This window comes from Bos indicus x Bos taurus, chromosome 18, assembly GCF_003369695.1.
Source record: "Bos indicus x Bos taurus breed Angus x Brahman F1 hybrid chromosome 18, Bos_hybrid_MaternalHap_v2.0, whole genome shotgun sequence".
NCBI lineage: Eukaryota > Metazoa > Chordata > Mammalia > Artiodactyla > Bovidae > Bos > Bos indicus x Bos taurus.
The window spans coordinates 7,499,830-7,522,766 of NC_040093.1; the positions used below are offsets into that span (position 1 = coordinate 7,499,830).

The 22,937-nt window shown below is 41.3% G+C and overlaps 1 protein-coding gene across 1 annotated transcript in view; it reads left to right on the top strand.

Moving 5' to 3' along the window:
- The first annotated feature begins 2,272 nt into the window (after positions 1 to 2,272).
- Positions 2,273 to 22,937, top strand: part of LOC113875842 (zinc finger protein 665-like) — a 118,540-nt gene continuing 97,875 nt past the window's right edge. The window contains 1 exon segment of the mRNA XM_027514508.1: positions 2,273 to 4,849. Coding sequence (XP_027370309.1) covers positions 3,409 to 4,849 — 1,441 coding nt within the window. The 5' untranslated portion in view covers positions 2,273 to 3,408.

Consider the following 22,937-nt stretch of genomic DNA (forward strand, 5'->3'; position numbering starts at 1 on the left):
ATCTTAGTTCCCGGACCAGGGACTGAACCCATGTCCCCTACATTGTAAGGTGGATTCTTAACTGCTGGACCACCAGGGAAATCCCAGAGCTAGTGTCTTTATCCTTGTTGTTTAGTTGCTCAGTCATGTCCAACTCTTTGTGACCCCAAGGACTGCAGCACGCCAGGCTACCCTTTCTTCATTAACTCCTAGAATTTTCTCAAACTCATGTCCATTGAGTCGATGATGCCATCCAACCATCTCCTCCTCTGTTGTCCCCTTCTGCTGCCTTCTATCTTTCCCAGCATCAGGATCTTTTCCAATGAGTTGGCTGTTCCCATCAGGTGGCCTTAGTATTGGAGCTTCAGCTTCAACATCAGTCCTTCCAGTGAATATTCAGGGTTGATTTCCTTTAGGATTGACTGATTTGATCTTCTTGCTATAAAAGGGACTCTCAAGAGTCTTCTCCAGCACCACAGTTTGAAAGTATGAAAAGGCAAAAAGTGTCTTTATAGTCTTCCTCAAACTCTTTGTATCCTTATTGAACTGCTGCCTGGATGTATTCTCTATAATTAAAAGGGGGGAAATGGAAGTCTCCAGATATTATTCTAGAATTGTTTTCTATTTCTTCCTTAAATTCTGTCAATGTTTGCTTCATAGATTTTGGGGTTCTCTTGTTTAGGTGCCTATTTTCATAAGTGTTGTAATTTTTTGATGAGTTATTATCCTTTTTTAAACATATAATGGCCTTCTTTGTCCAGTAAAAAAAACTTTGACTTAGAGTCTATTTTGTCTGATATTAGCCTAGCACTCCAGGTCTCTCAGGTTACTGTTTTTGTGTGGAACTTGTATTAGCTTGCTTGGACTGCCCTAACAAAGTACCAAAGCTTGGGTGGCTTAAACACCAGGAATGTGTTTACTTATGGCTGTTTCACCTCCATAGGAAATTTAGGTGTAGCTTACCTTCATGAATTATCTCAGCTAGATCTTCTGGGTAACTTGCTGCAGCTCCTACATCAGCATTTGCAGCTTCACCTTGCACTGCTATGTCCTAGAGATGGCTTCTTTCTTTAAACCTCACAAGGCAACCTCAGCTAGCTTCAGACTTTTCTTCTGCAGCATCCGCTCTTCTTTCAGCCTTCTGAGAAGAGAGTCAGGGCCTTTGCTCTGGATTCAACTTTGGCCTAAGGGAATGTTGTGGCTGGTTTGTTCTTCTCTCCAGACCATTAGTACTTTCTCCACATCAGCAACGTGACTTTTTCGCTTCCTTATCATTTGTGTGTTCACCGCAATAGCACTTTTAATTTCCTTCAAGAACTATTCCTCTGAGTTCACACCTTGGCTGTCTGGTGTGAGAGGCCTAGCTTTTAAGCCTGTCTCAGCTTTCAACATGTCTTTGTCACTGACTGTAAACATTTCTAGCTTTTGTTTTAAAGTTAAAGATGTGTGACTCTTCCTTTGGCTTGAAAGCTTAAAGGCCATTGTACGGTTATTAGTTGACCCAATTTCAATATTTCTGTGTGTCAGAGAATAGAAATGTCCCAAGAGAGGGAGAGAGATGGTAGAACAGCCAGTCAGTGGAGCAATCCGAGCACAACACATTTATTAAGTTAGTTGTCTAGCTGTTGTTCAAGGGTCAACTGTATATATTTAGAAAAACCACTTTTATTTATTTATTTGTTTTTGGCTGTGCTGGGTCTTCATTGCTGTGTGGGTTTTCTTCTCTAGTTGCGGTGTGTGAGCTTCTCATTGTGCTTGCTTCTCTTGTTGCAAAGCACAGGCTCTAGGGCCTGCAGGCTTTAATGGTTGCAGCACGTGGGCTCAGTATCAACTGTACATTTTCAAATTGTTTTGTTAGTAGTTGTCTTGGGAATTACAGATAAAAATCTTACTTTAAACAATGTAGTTAAATTAATACCAACTTAATTTCAATAGTATACAAGAACCGTGTTCCTTTTATATTGTCTCTCCCTCCTTGCTTGTTATTATCCCAAACTAGATCTCCATACATTGTCTGTCCATCAGCGTAGATGCAAAATTACTGTTGTATGTTGTCTTTTAAGTCAATAGGGGAAAAAGAGAAGTTACACACCAAAAGTATTTATTAATACTGACCTTATATTTGGCTATGTAAGTATCACTTATCATTTTTTTATAGGATGAGTCTGCTGGCAACAGACTCTCTGTTTTTGTTTCCTTGGCAATGTCCTAATTTTTCCTTTACTTATTTTTAGGTGTATATTTAACTTTTTTAAAACTTTATTTATTTTTAATTGAAGGATAATTGCTTTACAATTGTATTGGTTTCTGCCATACATCAACATGAATCAGCCATAGGTAATTTTTCCTTTATTTTTAAAGAATAGTTTAGACGTACATAGAATTCTTGATAGACAGTTACTTTTCTTAGCAGTTTTAAAATCTCTTCCCATTACCTTCTGACTTCAAATATGAGACACCTATTTGTCTGTTGTCAATCTGTGTGTGCACTGGTGTGGTAGTCAAAGGATACAGTTGCAGGGATTATATAAGTTTACACGGTGTGAACAATCTGGTTATAGTGTGTTTGAGAGTAGGCTTCACTTGAAATAATTTGAAGTGCATGTATCTTTTATTAAAGAATTCTATTAGCTTTCTATTCTTAAACATTTATAGAGTTTGATAGAGAAGTTTTTATCTCTTCAATGTAAATATTACTTTTAGTGTAACATTCACCTTCCAACTCTAGTTAATATGAAGGCTGTGGTTATCTTTCATATACCTCCATTAGGTTCATGACCAAGGAATTATTACAGAAGAAGTATATTAATAACAGAGAATTATACCAACCAGTGGTCTTGGGAAGATTCGGAAACCATGGTATTGAAGAATCTGACTTCAGTGAAGTCTGGGGAAATACCTTTGAATTTGAGAATAAGTGTGGATATGCAGGAAGAAATTCCAAAGGAACACTTATGGCAAATAACATAAATCTCACTGGTAGAAAAGGTGAACAAGATAGCAAACCTAGGATTGATTTGCCTTTAAAACCAAGTGTTTCTTTATCACATGAAAAGATGCTCAGTTTCTTTAAGAAAAAGTACATGTCAGTTTTTAAAAAACAGGAAGTCATTTGTAAAGAATTTGTTAAAAATAAAAAATGGCACAGTTTATGCAGGAAGCAAGTATACAAAATGTTTTGAAAATAGAATTGGATTAAGCTTTCAGTCACATCTGACGGAATGGTAGAGATTTCAAACTGAAGAGAAAATTTATGAGTGTAATTAAGTAGAAAAGTCTATCAAAACTTGTTCCTCAATTTTATCACTTCAAAGATTTCCTCCTAGTGTCAAAACCAACATTTCTAATAAATATGGAAAGGTCTTATGTATCCTTCATTACGTACACAGCAGCAGAAAACCAACATTAGAGGAAAACTGTACAAATGTAATGACTGTGGAAAGACTTTTAGCCATCATTCAGATCCTTGTTAGCCATCAGAGAATTCATTCTGAGCAGAGACCTTACAAATGTAATGAGTGCAGTAAAGCATTTAAACAATTCTCAAACCTCACAAGACATCAGAGAATCCATATTGGAGAGAAACCATATAAATGTAATATATGTGACAAGGTCTTTAATTGAAATTCCCACCTTACAAATCACTGGAGAATTCATACGGAAGAGAAACCACACAAATGCAATAAATGTGGCAAGGCATTTACCAAATGTTCAGAACTTTGGCTTCATGAGCGAATTCACACTGGAGAGAAACCTTACAAATATAATGAGTATGGCAAGAGTTTTACCAAACGTTCATATCTTTGGGATCATGAGAGAATTCATACTGGAGAGAAACCATACAAATGTGTTGAATATGGCAAGGTTTTTAGGCAGTGGTCTACCCTCAGGATTCACCAAAGAATTCATACCGGTGAGAAACCTTATAAATGTAAGGAGAGTGGCAAAGCTTTTAAGCAGTGCTCACACTTGACTAAGCATCAGAACGTACATCCTGGAGAGAAGCCACACAAATGTACTGTGTGTGGCAAGGCTTTCATCCACATTTCAAGTCTGGTGAAACATCAGAAAATTCATACTGAAGAAAAACCGTATAAATGTAACGAATGTGGTAAGGCTTGCATCCAATGTTCAAGTCTTACAGAACAGCAGAGAATCCACACTGGTGAGAAACCTTACAAGTGTAATGAGTGTGGCAAAACCTTCACCATGTGTTCAAGCCTAACGAAACATAAAAGGAACCATACCAGAGAGAAACCTTACAAATGTCATGAGTGTGACAAGGCCTATACAAAATTTGTACAACTTACTAGAAATCAGAAAATAATTACCAAAAAGAAACACGTTGAATCTAATATACTTGATAATACTTTTAGTCAGAGCTCAAGTTTGGAGGCTCATCAGAGAATTCATGGTAGAGAGGAACCTTACAAATGTAATGAATGTGGTAAATCCTTTAACTGGGGTTCGCATCTCACCAGACATCAGAGGATCTATATGGGAGAGAAACCTTATAAATGTAACATATGCAGCAAGGCCTTTAGTCAAAACTCAAACTTTAGAATTCATCAGAGAATTCATACTGGAGAGAAACCTTACAAATGTAATGAGTGTGGCAAAGCCTTTAAACAGTACTCAAGCCTCACTCGACATCAGAATATACATCCTGAAGAGAAGCCACACAAATGTAATGTGTGTGATAAGGCCTTTATCAAATGCTCAAACCTTTGGGGTCATGAGAGAACGCATACCAGAGAGAAGTCATACAAGTGTACTGAATGTGGCAAGGGCTTTGGACAATGGTCTGACTTTCAGTTCAGTTCAGTCGCTCAGTCATGTCCGATGCTGAGTGACCCCATGAACTGCAGCACGCCAGGCCTCCCTGTCCGTCACCAACTCCCAGAGCACACTCAAACTCATGTCCATTGGGTCAACAATGCCATCCAGCCATCTCATCCTCTGTCATCCCCTTCTCCTCCTGCCCCCAGTCCCTCCTAGCATCAGACTCTTTTCCAATGAGTCAACTCTTCTCATGAGGTGGCCAAAGTACTGGAGTTTCAGCTTTAGCATCAGTCCTTCCAAAGAACACCCAGGACTGATCTCCTTTAGAATGGACTGATTGGATCTCCTTGCAGTCCAAGGGACTCTCAAGAGTCTTATCCAACACCACAGTTTAAAAGCATCAATTCTTTGGCATGCAGCTTTCTTCACAGTCCAACTCTTACATCCATACATGACCACTGGAAAAACCATAGCCTTGACTAGACGAAACTTTGTTGGCAAAGTAATGTCTCTGCTTTTGAATATGCTATCTAGTTGGTCATAACTTTCCTTCCAAGGAGTAAGCGTCTTTTAATTTCATGGCTGCAGTCACCATCTGCAGTGATTTTGGAGCCCCAAAAAATAAAGTCTGACACTGTTTCCACTGTTTCCCTATCTATTTCCCATGGAGTGATGTGACCAGATGCCATGATCTTCGTTTTCTGAATGTTGAGCTTTAAGCCAACTTTTTCACTCTCCACTTTCACTTTCATCAAGAGGCTTTTGAGTTCCTCTTCACTTTCTGCCATAAGGGTGGTGTCATCTGCATATCTGAGGTTACTGATATTTCTCCCGGCAATCTTGATTCCAGCTTGTGCTTCTTCCAGCCCAGCGTTTCTCATGATGTACTCTGCATAGACATTAAATAAGGAGGGTGACAATATACAGCCTTGACATACTCCTTTTCCTATTTGAAACCAGTGTGTTGTTCCATGTCCAGTTCTAACTGTTGCTTCCTGACCTGCATACAGGTTTCTCAAGAGGCAGGTCAGGTGGTCTGATATTCCCATCTCTTTCAGAATTTCCCACAGTTTATTGTGATCCACACAGTCAAAGCTTTGGCATAGTCAATAAAGCAGAAATAGATGTTTTTCTGGAACTCTCTTGCTTCTTTGATGATCCAGCGCATGTTGGCAATTTGATCTCTGGTTCCTCTGCCTTTTCTAAAACCAGCTTGATCATCTGGAAGTTCATGGTTCACATATTGCTTGGAGAATTTTGAGCATTAGTTTACTAGCGTGTGAGATGAGTGCAATTGTGTGGTAATTTGAGCATTCTTTGGCATTGCCTTTCTTTGGGATTGGAATGAAAACTGACTTTTCCAGTCCTGTGGCCACTGCTGAGTTTTCCAAATTTGCTGGCATATTGAGCGCAGCACTTTCACAGCATCATCTTTCAGGATTTGAAATAGCTCAACTGGAATTCCATCACCTCCACTAGCTTTGTTCATAGTGATTCTTTCTAAAGTCCACTTGACTTCACATTCCAGGATGTCTGGCTCTAGGTGAGTGATCACACCATCATGATTATCTGGGTCATGAAGATCTTTTTTGTACAGTTCTTCTGTGTATTCTTGCCACCTCTTCTTGATATCTTCTGCTTCTGTTAGGTCCATACCATTTCTGTCCTTTATCGAGCCCATCTTTGCATGAAATATTCCCTTGGTATCTCTAATTTTCTTGAAAAGATATCTAGTCTTTCCCATTCTGTTGTTTTCCTCTATTTCTTTGCATTGATTGCTGAGGAAGGCTTTCTTATCTCTCCATGCTATTCTTTGGAACTCTGCATTCAGATGCTTATATCTTTCCTTTTCTCCTTTGCTTTCGCTTGCTAAGCACCAAAGAATTGATGCTTTTGAACTGTGGTGTTGGAGAAGACTCTTGAGAGTCCCTTGGACTGCAAGGAGATCCAACCACTCCATTCTGAAGGAGATCAGCCCTGGGATTTCTTTGGAAGGAATAATGCTAAAGCTGAAACTCCAGTACTTTGGCCACCTCAGGCGATGAGTTGACTCACTGGAAAAGACTCTGATGCTGGGAGGGATTGGAGGCAGGAAGAGAAGGGGACAACAGAGGATGAGATGGCTGGATGGCATCACTGACTCGATGGACGTGAGTCTCAGTGAACTCTGGGAGTTGGTGATGGACAGGGAGGCCTGGCGTGCTGTGATTCATGGGGTCACAAAGAGTTGGACACGACTGAGTAACTGATCTGATCTGATCTCTTCTTTTCACAGCTATTTGTAAGGCCTCCCCAGATAACCATTTTGCTTTTTTGCACTTCTTTTCCATGGGGATGGTCTTGATCCCTGTCTCCTGTACAATGTCACGAACCTCCGTCCATAATTCATCAGGCACTCTATCTATCAGATCTAGTCCCTTATATCTATTTCTCACTTCCACTGTATAATCATAAGGGATTTGATTTAGGTCATACCTGAATGGTCTAGTGGTTTTCCCTACTTTCTTCAATTTCAGTCCGAATTTGGCAATAAGGAGTTCATGATCTGAGCCACAGTCAGCTCCTGGTCTTGTTTTTGCTGACTGTATAGAGCTTCTCCATCTTTGGCTGCAAAGGATATATAATCAATCTGATTTCGGTGTTGACCATCTGGTGATGTCCATGTGTAGAGTCTTCTCCTGTGTTGTTGGAAGAGGGTGTTTGCTATGACCAGTGCGTTCTTTTGGCAAAACTCTATTAGCCTTTGCCCTGCTTCATTCCATATTCCAAGGCCAAATTTGCCTGTTACCCCAGGTGTTTCCTGACTTCCTACTTTTGCATTCCAGTCCCCTATAATGAAAAGGACATCTTTTTTGGGGTGTTAGTCTAAAAGGTCTTGTAGGTCTTCATAGAACCATTCAAATTCAGCTTCTTCAGTGTTACTGGTTGGGGCATAGGCTTGGATTACCATGATATTGAATGGTTTGCCTTGGAAACGAACAGATGATTCTGTCGTTTTTGAGACTGCATCCAAGTACTGCATTTCAGACTCTTTTGTTGACCATGATGGCTACTCCATTTCTTCTAAGGGATTCCTGCCCACAGTAATAGATATAATGGTCATCTGAGTTAAATTCATCCATTCTGATCCATTTTAGTTCCCTGATTCTTAGAATGTCGACGTTCACTCTTGCCATCTCCTGTTTGACCACTTCCAATTTGCCTTGATTCATGGACCTGACATTCCAGGTTCCTATATGGCATTGGACCTTGCTTCTATCACCAGTCACATCCACAACTGGGTATTGTTTTTGCTTTGGCTCCATCCCTTCATTCTTTCTGGAGTTATTTCTCCACTGATCTCCAGTAGCATACTGGGCACCTACCGACCTGGGGAGTTCCTCTTTCAGTATCCTTTCATTTTGCCTTTTTATACTGTTCATGGGGTTCTCAAAGCAAGAACACTGAAGTGGTTTGCCATTCCCTTTCCACGGGAGCACATTCTGTCAGAGCTGTCCACTATGACCCTCCCGTCTTGGGTGGCCCCACAGGGCATGACTTCGTTTCATTGAGTTAGACAAGGCTGTGGTCCGTGTGATTAGATTGACTAGTTTTCTGTGATTATGGTTTCAATGTGTCTGCCCTCTGATGTGCTCTCACAACACCTACTGTCTTACTTGGATTTCTCTTACCTTGGACATGGGCTATCTCTTCACGGCTGCTCCAGCAAAGCGCAGCCGCTGCTGCTTACCTTGGACAAGGGGCCTGACTTTAGGATTCACCAGAGAATTCATACTGGAGAGAAAGCCTTAGAAATGTGATGAATTGGGTAAATCACTTGATCCTTTTAAACAACAGACTTAAAATTTATACTTGGGAGAACTAAGTGTCTAGTCCTAGATGAGTCAGCCTAAGATGTTAAATTCTTCACAATTATTAAAAGTCAAAATCATTTGAAATTTATAAAATGATGGGTGTTGGTAGAGCAAGGAGATCTTTGGAAATGTACCATTCATTCTTTTTAAAAGTACTTTTATTATATGAAGTTTCTGGAAAAGGCTGTGTTACTATTGATGTCTTTCAACCCAAAGTTTAAAACTGATTGATACCCTCCTCCAGGGGATCTTCCCAACCTGGGATAAACCCAGGTCACATGCTTTGATTCCCTGGTGGCTCAGATAGTAAAGAGTCTGCCTGCACTGTGGGAGACCTGAGTTCGATCCCTGGGTCAGGAAGATCCCCTGGAGAAGGCGATGGCTACCCACTCCAGTATTCTTGCCTGAAAAATCCCAAGGATGGAGGAGCCTGGTGGGTTGCAGAAGAAGTGTGACATTCTTCACATTTAGGGTCATGAAGAGTCGGACAAGACTGAGCTACTTCTTCTTCACTTTTTTTTCATATGTTACCATCATGGGCTCTAGGAAGGGATCAGAAAGATAAAAAGGCCCACTTTTATCAGATGGAAGTGAAGTGTTGGTCGCTCAGTCATGTCTGACTTATTTGTGACCCTATGGACTGTATTCTGCCAGGCTTTTCTGTCCATGGAACTCTCCAGGCAATACTGGAGTGGGTAGCTATTCCCTTCTCCAGGGGATCTTCCTGACCCAGGGATTGAACCCAGGTCTCCTGCATTACAGGCATATTCTTTACTGTCTGAGCCATCATGGGGATTGTTCATATTCATGTTTCTGGAAAGGACAAAGACACTGAATTTTAACATACAATATAGTGTTTCTGCGGAGAAGGCAATGGCACCCCACTCCAGTAATCCTGCCTGGAAGATCCCATGGATGGAGGAGCCTGGTAGGCTGCAGTCCATGGGGTCGCTAAGGGTTGGACACAACTGAGCGACTTCATTTTCACTTTTCACTTTCATGCATTGGAGAAGGAAATGGCAACCCACTCCAGTGTTCTTACCTGGAGAATCCCAGGGACGGGGGAGCCTGGTGGGCTGCTGTCTATGTGGTCACACAGAGTCGGACATGACTGAAGTGACTTAGCAGCAGCAGCAGCAGCAGCATAGTGTTTCTGAATGAGAGCACAGGGATGGGAGGAGAATATATATAAAACAATGATGTAAGTCATAATAATTCCAGATCCTCTTGTACAGGTTTGTTGCTATGACTGAGGACCCACTGGATTCTGAGAAACCAATGCTCTACCTGTCGAGTGTGAAACAGAGCAGCCATTAAGAGACTGAGATTTTCGTGACAATAGGATGATATGTTAGTAGGGATTGCTTTATGTGGTAGAACTAATGGAGAGGAAATCACGGTCATCCTCTCTTTTCAAAGAAAATAACTGTTGTATGTCAAAGATGAGGGAAAAATTAGTCTTACTCTTAGTAACTAAAGAGAGCAGTTATCTGGGACATCCCTGGTGGTCCAGGGCTTCCCTGATGGCTCAGACTGTAAAGAATCCGCCTGCATTGCAGGAGACCTGGGTTCAGTCCCTGGGTCGGGAAGATCCCCTGGAGAATGGCATGGCAACCCACTCCAGTATTTTTGCTTGGGAATTCCATGGACAAGGAGCCTGGTGAGCTATAGTCCATGGAGTCACAAAGTGTCAGACATAACTGAGCAACTAACACCTCAAACTTCCCTGGTGGTCCAGGGGCTAAGACTCCTTGCTTCCAATGCAGGGGGCCTGGGTTTGGTCCTTGGTCAGGGAACTAGATCCCACTTGCTGCAAAAACATCCTATAAATAAATTCAAAAAAGAGAGATCAGTTATCAGAGAGGAAAACTTAATCAAAACACCCAGAATGCTCTATGCATGTGTAAGATTCATGTATAACCACTATATCACTATGATACTATTTTATTCAGAATGTGTCATAGTTATCAGGCTTTATTAATAAAATTTAATCATTGTAAAACTCTAAATGAAGTTTTTTCTACCTTATCAAGCCTATCCACTTCACTGTGGTACTTCATAACAAATACTAACAATACATCTGCAGACAGTCAAGATTGAAAGGCATCTGTAGCAATTTCTTTGCATGATGGAATCAAACAACATACAATCTTATGAATATATATTCATAACTTTCTTGAGTTTTTTTTTTCTTCCCTACACTCTACCCCTTGCATATTTATGTGGATATGAATAAATACCACAGCAGTACAACTTTAGACCATGGCTTCCCAGGTGGCGCTAGTGGTAAAGAACCCATCTGCCAATGCAGGAGATGTAAGAGATGTGGGTTTGATCCCTGGGTCAGGAAGATCCCCTGAAGAAGAAAATGGCAAGTATTCCTGCTTGGAGAATCCCATGGACAGAGGAGCCCAGTGGGCTACAGTCCATGGGGTCACAAAGAGTCAGATACAACTGAAGCGACTTAGCACGCACGCATTGCCCTCTTTAACGTTTGAAGTACTGTTTGTAAGTGTGCACCATATGATTGTACTTCAACATGGCCTTTTTTGTGTGCGTGTGCCTGTGTAAGACCCGTGGCTTGCACTGGCTTTGATTTGTGCTTAGACACTGAGTCATGTCCGGCTCTTTGTGACCCCATGGACTGTAGCCCACCAGGCTCCTCTGTCCATGGGATTCTCCAGGCAAGAATACTGGAGTGGGTTGCCATTTCCTTCTCCAAGGCCTTGATTTACCTGAGCGACTTCACTTTCACTTTTCACTTTCATGCATTGGAGAGGGAAATGGCAACCCACTCCAGTGTTCTTGCCTGGAGAATCCCAGGGACAGAGGAGCCTAGTGGGCTGCCATCTATGGGGTCGCACAGAGTCAGAAACGACTGAAGCGACTTAGCAGCAGCAGCAACATTAATAGTGTAGCATACAGCTGAGGAATTGGGATGGGAAAACCCAACCTAGGGAACTTCCCTGATGGTCCAGTGGTTAAGAATCCATCTGCCAATGCAGGGGAGGTGGGTTTGATCCCTCATCTGGGAAGATCCCACATGCCTTGGAGCAACTAAGCCATTCACCACAACTATTGAGCCTGCCTGCTGCAGCTACTGAGCCCTGTCCCACAACTGCTGAAGCCTACGTGCCCTCGAGCCTTTGCACTGCAACAAGAGAAAAGCCTGCACAGCAACCAAGACCCAGCACAGCCATAAATAAATAATTGGTTTTTTTAAGGGAACTGAAAGCGAGCCTGCCTTACCATTTGCCCCAAAGGGAAACATCTTTATTTACCCGTAGAGCAAACAAATCTATCCACTGTTCCAGAGGGTGACTCTGTACCTTTTTCCCCAAAGCTGTTTTTCAGGGAAACAGGAAAAAAACTATAAGGCCCATACATGAGAAATCCATAATTGTCTTCCAACAATGTCTGTGCCTTGTTTCTTTGCCATATTCACTGCTGGCAAATATTCCCACATGTACACCAGATGGTCGACTGTTCTTTTCTTCTGACACATAAGACCAGATCTATTCATTTGCCTCATTTGATTAAGTTTAATATCTACAGTATACTATGTTTCATGATGAGGCTTAATTCACCCCTACTCCAGCAATGTAGGGGGCTTCTCTGGTGGTTCAGACAATAAAGAATCTGTCTGCAATGCAGGAGACCTGTGTTTGATCCCTGGGTCAGGAAAATCCCATGGAGAATGGAATGGCAACCCACTCCAGTATTCTTGGAGAATTCCACATACAGAGGAGACTAATGGGCTACAGTCCATAGGGTCACAAAGAGTTGGACATGACTGAGCGACTGACACTTTCACATTTCATAGCAATGTAGGTTCCACATTCAACCAGCTGAAAAGCCCAAAACCCATTAGCATGGATTTTATTTTTTATTAAAAATCTTTTAAAGGGTGGCTTTTTAAAAAAGTTAATTCTCTATGGATTTTATTAATCCCAAATGGCCATTCACAAGTATAATCAACACATTGTGACTTTTTTTGGTCATGCCCTGCAGCTTGCAGGATCTTAGTTCCCCGACCAGGGATCAAACCTGCTGCCCGGCAGTGGAAGCGTGGAGTCTGAACTACTGGATTGCCAGGAAAGTTCCACTAGCATGTCGTTAGAAAGAGTTTTGATTTTCCCCTAAGTTTCTGCATTAACATTCTCAAGTGATGAATGCATAGACAATGGATTATTGTGCAAAAACTAACAATTTACATAATTCTGACTAAAAGTGACAGCTTTTGTATTCATTATCCACACAAAGTAGAGCCTGGGTGTCATGGAGTCAAGGCTCATGAGCAGAAAGGGGCTGACAGTTGGAAAACACACAGAAATTAGGGCAGAAGTTTTCAGGAACAACTAAGTGGGATTATGAAAAACAAAATAAGGAACGTGAAGTACAGAGGAAAGGGTGTAAAAAGATACAAAGGTGCTCACAAGAACAAGGAGGTTCTGGGTAGCTCTGGACTCAGCAGAGGATCTGGGAGACAGTTTCTTCCTAGGAATGTTTTGGACTCGTTGTTTGTGTCTGTGTAGGATGACAATGATGAAGCCACTGGTCCAGATTGTGAGCACAAAAAATACAACTTCAGGGACCGCTATCAGTGCTGCACACACTGAGCCTGTTTCTTTCTCATGATAATTAATAAAACAGTACCCTATGTCTCTGTGATGTTTGTCATGCATGCTCCATCCGCTTAACATATACAACATATACATGGGAAAAATTAAATTTACAAATGTGTATTGGGTCCAGAAGAGGAAAATGCAAAAGCCAACATTTTGGGGGGCTTTAAGAGCCTTTCAACAGGAGTTCATTGGACTGATCGTAATGGCTTGGAAGACACTCAAGAAATACGATGCTGATAGACATACCCCTTCCCACTGTATGAACATACAAAAGAAGCTTTCTTGCAAAATCACTGAAAACGTGTTTCAACCCAAAAGCTACTATTGCCTGAGAAACTCCTTTAGAGAAAATGACCAAGAAGTTGGCTATCGTCAGGTGTTTGCAAATCAAATCCATGGCCCACATCCTGCATCCAGTGTGGTAAATGAATAGGTACTGATAAAGAAGGGAGAAATTGCCCAGAATTCCAATCATAGTCTGTGACAGGAAGATGATTCCTATTGCCACATCCCTGGGGGGAGATTCTGTCATTTGACATGTTTTCTTTGAAGTTATGGCAACAAACATTCCTCTAAGCAAAAAGACTCATTGAAGACTTTTGCCACCAAGTACTGAGTAATGGTACTTGTTGGCTCCTGATCAGTTGCCAAGACTTCGCAAGATGGAAAGAGATGGAGAGATAGCCTGTATATTTCAGTGGGAAAGTCATCAGTAAGGATGAAGTGAAGTTAACCTAGGGGAAACAGTGACAAGTGACAGCAAATGGAACCAAAGTGTAATACAACATAAAAAACCAGAATAGGCTGACATTTGCTAGACATGTTGCAGAAAAGAAAAGCCTCAGAGACTTCCCTGTGGTCCACTGGTTAAGACTTTGCCTTCTAGTGCAGGGGGTGCAGGTTCAATCCTTGGATGGGGACCTAATCCCACATGCCTCTAGGCCAAAAAACCAAAACATAAAACAGAAGCTACGTTGTATCAAATTCCATAAAGACTTTAAAAATGGTCCACATCCAAAAAAATCTTTTTAAGAAGTCTCTATCATTACCCACATCACATAACAAATGAATTCTGCATGGATTTCTCATCTCAGTTTTAAAGAGAAACAGTGTTTGTTTTTAGAAAAACAATATTTCCATGGTCTTGCAATTAAGATATATCCTAAACAGCTCAAAAAAATATTACCCATAGAGGTGAAATGACTATAGCTAATGTGAATAAAAACGATTTTTATCAAAACACACACACTGAGATACAACTTGTAACCAGAACAGAGAAGTCTTGCAGATGACACAATGAAAAACACAATAGGCAAATCTTTCCTACAGAAGTTTTGAAAACCAGATTAGTCATTGCATAATACCTGTGTAAAATAATTCAATGTCTAGTCATCAAAAATTAAAATATAACCACCACCTATCGTCAAACACCAGCAAGAAATCAGAAATAGAAATGACAGAGATAACAAGTTTTGGCTAAGATGTGGTCTACCGAGAATCTCGTGCACTGGTGGTAGTTGTTAAAGCTGGTACCAAAATATTGGAAAGTTGTGGTACCTATTTCAGCAGACAAGATGTAATCCTATATGCCGATAATTCCACTCCCATGAACATACTCAGAAACTTGTACATGTATCACAGATTGGTTATAGGATTTGTATGCCAGAATTATGAATTACTCATTCCTCATAATAGTCCCAGACTCAAAACTACCCACTTGCCCATTAACAGTAGAATGAATCAGTTAATTTACTCTTATTCACAATGGTATCCTAAACAGCAGTGTGAATGAATGCTAGCAGTAGGATGAAATGATACAGATAAATTCACAAAATTATCCAGAATGGAAACAAAGTCAATATGAAAGAGTTCCTGGGCTATAATTCCAATTAAGTAAATTATCAAATGAGCAAAAGTGATCTGATCTCTTAACCATTCAGATCAGATCAGTCGCTCAGTCGTGTCTTTTCGACCCCATGAATCGCAGCACGCCAGGCCTCCCTGTCCATCACCAACTCCCAGAGTTCACTGAGACTCACGTCCATCGAGTCAGTGATGCCATCCAGCCATCTCATCCTCTGTTGTCCCCTTCTCCTCCTGCTCCCAATCCCTCCCAGTATCAGAGTCTTTTCCAATGAGTCAACTCTTCACATCAGGTGGCCAAAGTACTGGAGTTTCAACTTTAACATCATTCCTTCTAAAGAAATCCCAGGGCTGATCTCCTTCAGAGTGGACTGGTTGGATCTCCTTGTAGTCCAAGGGACTCTCAAGAGTCTTCTCCAACACCACAGTTCAAAAGCATCAATTCTTCGGCACTCAGCCTTCTTCACAGTCCAACTCTCACATCCATACATGACCACAGGAAAAACCATAGCCTTGACTAGACGGACCTTTGTTGGCAAAGTAATGTCTCTGCTTTTGAATATGCTATCTAGGTTGGTCATAACTTTCCTTCCAAGGAGTAAGCATCTTTTAATTTCATGGCTGCAGTCACCATCTGCAGTGATTTTGGAACCCCCAAAAATAAAGTCTGACACTGTTTCCACTATTTCCCCATCTATTTCCCATGAAGTGATGGGACCAGATGCCATGATCTTTGTTTTCTGAATGTTGAGCTTTAAGCCAACTTTTTCACTCTCCACTTTCACTTTCATCAAGAGGCTTTTTAGTTCCTCTTCACTTTCTGCCATAAGGGTGGTGTCATCTGCATATCTGAGGTTATTGATATTTCTCCCGGCAATCTTGATTCCAGTTTGTGTTTCTTCCAGTCCAGCGTTTCTCATGATGTACTCTGCATATAAGTTAAATAAACAGGGTGACAATATACAACTTTGATGTACTCCCTTTCCTATTTGGAACCAGTCTGTTGTTCCATGTCCAGTTCTAACTGTTGCTTCCTGACCTGCATGCAGATTTCTCAAGAGGCAGATCAGGTGGTCTGGTATTCCCATCTCTTTCAGAATTTTCCACAGTTTCTTGTGATCCACACAGTCAAAGGCTTTGGGCATAGTCAATAAAGCAGAAATAGATGCTTTTCTGGAACTCTCTTGCTTTTTCTATGATCCAGCGGATGTTAGCAATTTGATCTCTGGTTCCTCTGCCTTTTCTAAAACCAGCTTGAACATCAGGAAGTTCACGGTTCATGTATTGCTGAAGCCTGGCTTGGAGAATTTTGAGCATTACTTTACTAGCGTGTGAGATGAGTGCAATTGTGCAGTAGTTTGAGCATTCTTTGGCATTGCCTTTCTTTGGCATTGGAATGAAAACTGACCTTTTCCAGTCCTGTGGCCACTGCTGAGTTTTCCAAATTTGCTGGCATATTGAGTGCAGCACTTTCACAGCATCATCTTTCAGGATTTGGAATAGCTCAACTGGAATTCCATCACCTCCACTAGCTTTTGTTCGTAGTGATGCTTTCTAAGGCCCACTTGACTTCACATTCCAGGATGTCTGGCTCTAGGTGAGTGATCACATCATCGTGATTATCTGGGTTGTGAAGATCTTTTTTGTACAGTTCTTCTGTGTATTCTTTCCACCTCTTCTTGATATCTTCTGCTTCTGTTAGGTCCATACCATTTCTGTCCTTTATCGAGCTCATCTTTGCATGAAATGTTCCTTTGGTATCTCTGATTTAGAATAAATCAAATCTACATTCCAACAATTCCACTTCTACCAATATACATGATAGAATTACATCCTTGGAGATAGTTACTCAAGGAGGCCTGGGAAGGGTTTTGGAGAGCTGAACATTCTGTTTCTTGATCTGGGTGTTGCCTATGGAAGTTTGGGTGCTGAGGAATTCCACTGAACTGTGCAATTATAATCTCATGTGTATATCTTGAGGTTTTAAAAAATTCTTATCATACACACAAAAAACTTGGAAGTTGCCGGGAAAAACTTGTCCCGTGAATGTGTTTGATCTGCTGATTGTTCCTGTGCAGGATGAAGCTTGCTGCTGCTGCTGCTGCTGCTGCTGCTAAGTCGCTTCAGTTGTGTCTGACTCTATGCGACCCCATAGACGGTAGCCCACCAGGCTCCCCTGTCCCTGGGATTCTCCAGGCAAGAATTCTGGAGTGGGTTGCCATTTCCTCCTCCAATGCATGAAAGTGGAAAGTGAAACTGAAGTCGCTCAGTCGTGTCTGACTCTTAGCGACCCCTTGGACTGCAGCCCACCAGGCTCCTCTGTCCATGGGATTTTCCAGACAAGAGTACTGGAGTGGGGTGCCATTGCCTTCTCCGAGGATGAAACTTACAGATCTGCAACTCAGATGGTGAAGCATCAGACAATAATAACCCTGCTCCAAGTAGTGAGTCACTGACATTGTTAATGAAATTCAGCAGAGCAGTATCCCAATTTTTTGTTCTTTGTGATGGTTTTGTCACTGTATTTGGCAATCATATACACAGCAATAAAATGATATTTACCAGCATATACAGCGTCCAGCAGAGCAAAGTGGGAGCTTTACTTAAAGTTCCACCCACCTGGGTTTCCTAGGGCTGATCCATGATGACTGGAGACACTTAAGGGGCAGGTGGTGCCCATGGACATGATCTGCCAGCTCTGTAAGGAGAGAAAACAAAATCTGAATGGATAAGTCACAGAATGCACGCTTCAACTACAGGCTGCCCTTGTCTCTGGGGCACCTTCAAAGGTAATGGCCAAGAAGTGACTCTAGTCAGGTGTTTCAGAATCGAATCTGTGGGTCTCAACCTGCATTCACTGTAGTAAAGGAAGAGGTAAAGGTAAAGAAGAGAGAAAATGCCCAGGATTCCAGCAATAGTCTGAGATAAATAAACCTTTCTTAATTGCCCAAAATCTGGAGGCCATTCCGCTAGTTCCCAGTGGCTGACATTTGTCTTCAGAGCAGCGTATCCTCTGTGGGAATGTATGGTATGGGCTATATTTATCATATCAACTGATAGCCAATATACCCTCTGAGAAATATTTACTTCAAGTTTGGTTTTGTAAAGAGGCTTCCCAATGTGAATATATTTATACAGCTTACTTAGCACTTACATGAAATTATTGCTATTCTGCCATATATTTGGTTGTTGTTTTTTAGTTGCTAAGTCATGTCTGGCTCTTGGCTACCCCCATGGACTGTAGCCCACCAAGCTTTTTTGTCCATGGGACTCTCCAGGCAAGAATACTGGAGTAAGTTGCCATTTCCTTCTCTAGGGGATCTTCTAGACCTAAGGATCGAACCCCTGTCTCCTGTGTTGGCAGGCGGATTCTTTACCACCAGGGAAGCCCCGTATATAGAGTACCTTCTTTGATTTTCATAACTGTGTGAGATAGGCACTGGCATTATTCTCATTAAAAAGATGAGGAAACCTAAGTTACATAGAGGTTAAACAGTTTGTCTAAACTCACCCCAACACTGGTTTGGGTCTAATGGTTTAAATATGGCTAGGCTGGTTACTAAGACTATGCTGCAACCAGTGTGATACACTAACTGATCACATCAGCTGGTTATCTAGTAATCTAGACCTATATTTTAGTTTTGTAGTTATACTTTTATTTCATATCACCTTCATTTTTTTATAGTTTTGGTTGTAAAAAAATTCCTTTTTATTTAGGGATTTATTCTATAGGTCATTATCAATATGAATGACATTTTAGAGATAATAATATAGAGCTGGAATTAGAGACTAATTCTACAGAAACTTCCCCAAGTCCAAGTTGCAATGAATGAATATAAAATTTGTTCAATATTAATTTGGCAGCAGCAGGACTCATTTGCTGTCATGCCAGGGACAAAAACACAATGCATCTTCCACATTAATTGTCAGATAATACTACCTTGTTTCCTAAACTGTGATACATGAAATACTAATAGGTGATAAAACAAGGGAGGCTTGAAATGAAGTTATTAATAATTTTAGTCTCAGTGCTCAGTATTTATTAATATTTACATTAAGTGAAACTATTAACCATAAGGCAAGATTTGTGAAAGATATTAAAGTACAAGAGATGTACAAAGGAGCCTGGAGAATATGGAATCTTGTATATCATATAAATTGAAATAATAAAATGAGTTGTGAGCTTAGATAGATGTTAGAATACTGTTAAACTTTATGTTTTTTTCAGGTGAACATTTTTTTTAAATTTATTTATTTTAATTGGAGGCTAATTATTTTATGTCAAGGCTGTATATTGTCACCTTGCTTATTTAACTTATATGCAGAGTACATCATGAGCTGGAAGAAGCTGGGCTGGAAGAAGCACAAGCTGGAATCAAGATTGCCAGGAGAAATATCAGTAACCTCAGATATGCAGATGACACCACCCTTATGGCAGAAGGTGAAGAGGAACTCAAAAGCCTCTTGATGAAAGTGAAAGAGGAGAGTGAAAAAGGTGGCTTAAAGCTCAACATTCAGAAAACGAAGATCATGGCATCTGGTCCCACCACTTCCTGGGAAATAGATGGGGAAACAGTGGAAACAGTGTCAGACTTTATTTTTGGGGGTTCCAAAATCACTGCAGATGGTGACTGCAGCCATGAAATTAAAAGACGCTTACTCCTTGGAAAGAAAGTTATGACCAACTAGATAGCATATTCAAAAGCAGAGACATTACTTTGCCAACAAAGGTCCGTCTAGTCAAGGCTATGGTTTTTCCTGTGGTCATGTATGGATGTGAGAGTTGGACTGTGAAGAAACCTGATCACTGAAGAACTGATGCTTTTGAACTGTGGTGTTGGAGAAGACTCTTGAGAGTCCCTTGGATTGCAAGGAGATCCAACCAGTCCATTCTAAAGGAAATCAGTCCTGGGTGTTCTTTGGAAGGACTAATGCTAAAGCTGAAACTCCAATACTTTGGCCACCTCATGCAAAGAGTTGACTCATTGGAAAAGACTCTGATTCTGGGAGGGATTGGGGGCAGGAAGAGAAGGGGACGACAGAGGATGAGATGGCTGGATGGCATCACTGACTCGATGGACGTGAGTCTGAGTGAGCTCTGGGAGTTGGTGATGGACAGGGAGGCCTGGCGTGCTGCAATTCTTGGGGTCACAAAGAGTCGGACTCAACTGAGCAACTGAACTGAACTGAATTACTTAACAATATTGTAGTGGTTTTGCCATACATTGACGTGAATCAGCCATGAATGTACATGTGTTCCCCATCCCGAACCCCCCTCTCACCTCCCTCCCATCCCATCCCTCAGGGTCATCCCAGTGCACCAGCCCTGAGCACCCTGTCTCATGCCTTGAGCCTGGACTGGCAATCTGTTTCACATATGATAATGTACATGTTTCAATGCTATTCTCTCAAATTATCCCACCCTTGCCTTCTCCCACAGAGACCAAAAGACTGTTCTATACAGCTGTGTCTCTTTTGCTGTCTTGCATATAAGGTCATCATTACCATCTTTCTAAATTCCATATATATGCATTAGTATACTGTATTAGTGTTTCTGACTTAGAACTGATTCAAATGAGAGTATTGTTAAACTTTAGATAAAATATGTTAGACAAGATATGTTAGGTCATGACAACTGTTTTATGAAACCCATAATTATAAAGGGCTTTCGTAGTGGTTCAGTGGTAAAGAATCCACCTGCCAATGCAGGAGACAGGGGTTCCATCCCTGATCCGGGAAGATCCCACATACCATGGAGTAACTAAGCCGTGCACCACAACTACTGAGTCTGTGTTCTAGTTCAGTTCAGTTCAGTCGCTCAGTCATGTCTGACTCTTTGCGACCCCATGGACTGCAGCACGCCAGGCCTCCCTGTCCATCACCAACTCCTGAAGTTTACTCAAACTCATGTCCATTGAGTCGGTGATGCCATCCAACCATCTCATCCTCTGTCATCCCCTTCTCCTCTCACCTTCAATCTTTCCTAGCAGCAAGGTCTTTTCTAATGAGTCAGTTCTTTGCATCAGGTGGACAAAATATTGGAGTTTCCACTTCAGCATCAGTCCTTCCAATGAATATTCAGGACTGATTTCCTTTAGGATGGACTGGTTGGATCTCCTTGCAGTCCAAGGGACTCTCAAGAGTCTTCTCCAGCACCATGGTCCAAAACATCAATTCTTTGGTGCTCAGCTTTCTTTATAGTCCAATTCTCACATCCATACGTGACTACTGGAAAAACCGTAGCGTTGACTAGACAGACCTTTGTTGGCAAAATAATGTGTTCTAGAGCCTGGGAGCTACAATTACTGAGCCTGTCCTCTGCAACAAGAGAAGACACAACAATGAGAAACACGTGCACTGCAACTAGAGAAAAGCCTGCATAGCAACGAAGACCCAGGACAGCCAAATAAGTAAATATAAAATAAATAAAAATTTAAAAACCCTACAGCCCTTAAATACCTAATAAATGATCCTTCTTTATCACTGGGATTATTTATGATTGATCATCCACAGTGAGGATTTAATTAGGTTATAATTAATTTAATTAGGTTATATTAGGAGCCATCAGGTTTGATGCAGGGGCTAATACCCTAGTTTCTTTTTGAAAGCTCAGTTCACAACTAAGAAATTATTCTGCCTCCCTGTCCTGCTTTGCCACTGGATCTGATCCTTCTCTAGCCACCAGAATTCCTTTTCCAGACATGAACACTTGCTCAGATTACCTCCCTTCCTGACTCTGCCTCTCAGACTGAAAATACCATACCTGACTCCTTCCTATTGCCAGCAGGGTGGGCTCAGTGTGAAGGTCATGGAAGCCAGGAGGTGTGTGAGAATGAAGCGGCCAGACCCTGAGATAATGGGTTTGTGATCTGTGACCTCATCACCTTGAGAACTGCGATTCCATTTCTCTTGTAGTGACAATGACAGGGCAGTCTTGGGGAGCTGAGAATGTTTATGATAAAATGTTTTCCCAGTTACTAATTATGAAAAACAACCCCAATTTTCTTATAAGTGTCTCCAAAGAGACTGTTGATGTGCTTGGAGAGGCCCTTAACTTTTTCATGATTCACAATGGAGACAGGATCTCAGATGGAAGGAGCAGTAGAAATCAGAGTGTTGACTTGGGAGCAACACGCAGCAAAATGTATGTGTCTCCCAGGATTCCCTGAGAAGTTCTTCCACTTAGTATCCATTGTATTCTTCTTAAGCTTCAGAGTATTTAGCTTCATCGTTAACTTAAGTACTCAGCAGATACATGGAATCAGAGAGAGTCCAAGATGAATTTTTAATGAGATAAGTGTAAAGGAAGAATATGTCGATAAGTTTACATTAGAAATCACTGTCCTGGGAGAATGGAGACAGATATACGTATGGCTAAGTTCCTTCCCTGTTCATCTGAAACTATCACAATACTGTTAATTGGTTATGTGTGTGCTAAGTTGCTTCGGTCGTGTCCGACTCTTTGCAACCCTATGGACTATAGCCTGCCAGGCTCCTCTGTGCATGGGATTCTCCAGGCAACAATACTGAAGTGGGTAGCCATGCCCTCCTCCAGGGGATCTTCCTGATTCAGGGATTGAACTCTAGTCTCCTGCAGGTTCTTTACTACTAGTGCCACCTGGGAAGCCCCATTAATTGGCTATACTCCAAGGAGGAAGAGGAGTTCGGGATGGGGAACACGTGTATACCTGTGGCGGATTCGTGTTGATGTATGGCAAAACAAATACAATATTGTAAAGTAATTAACCTCCAATTAAAATAAATAAATTTATATTTTAAAAAGTAAAATAAATAGTTAAAAAATAGAAAAGAAATTATTGACCTAATTTGT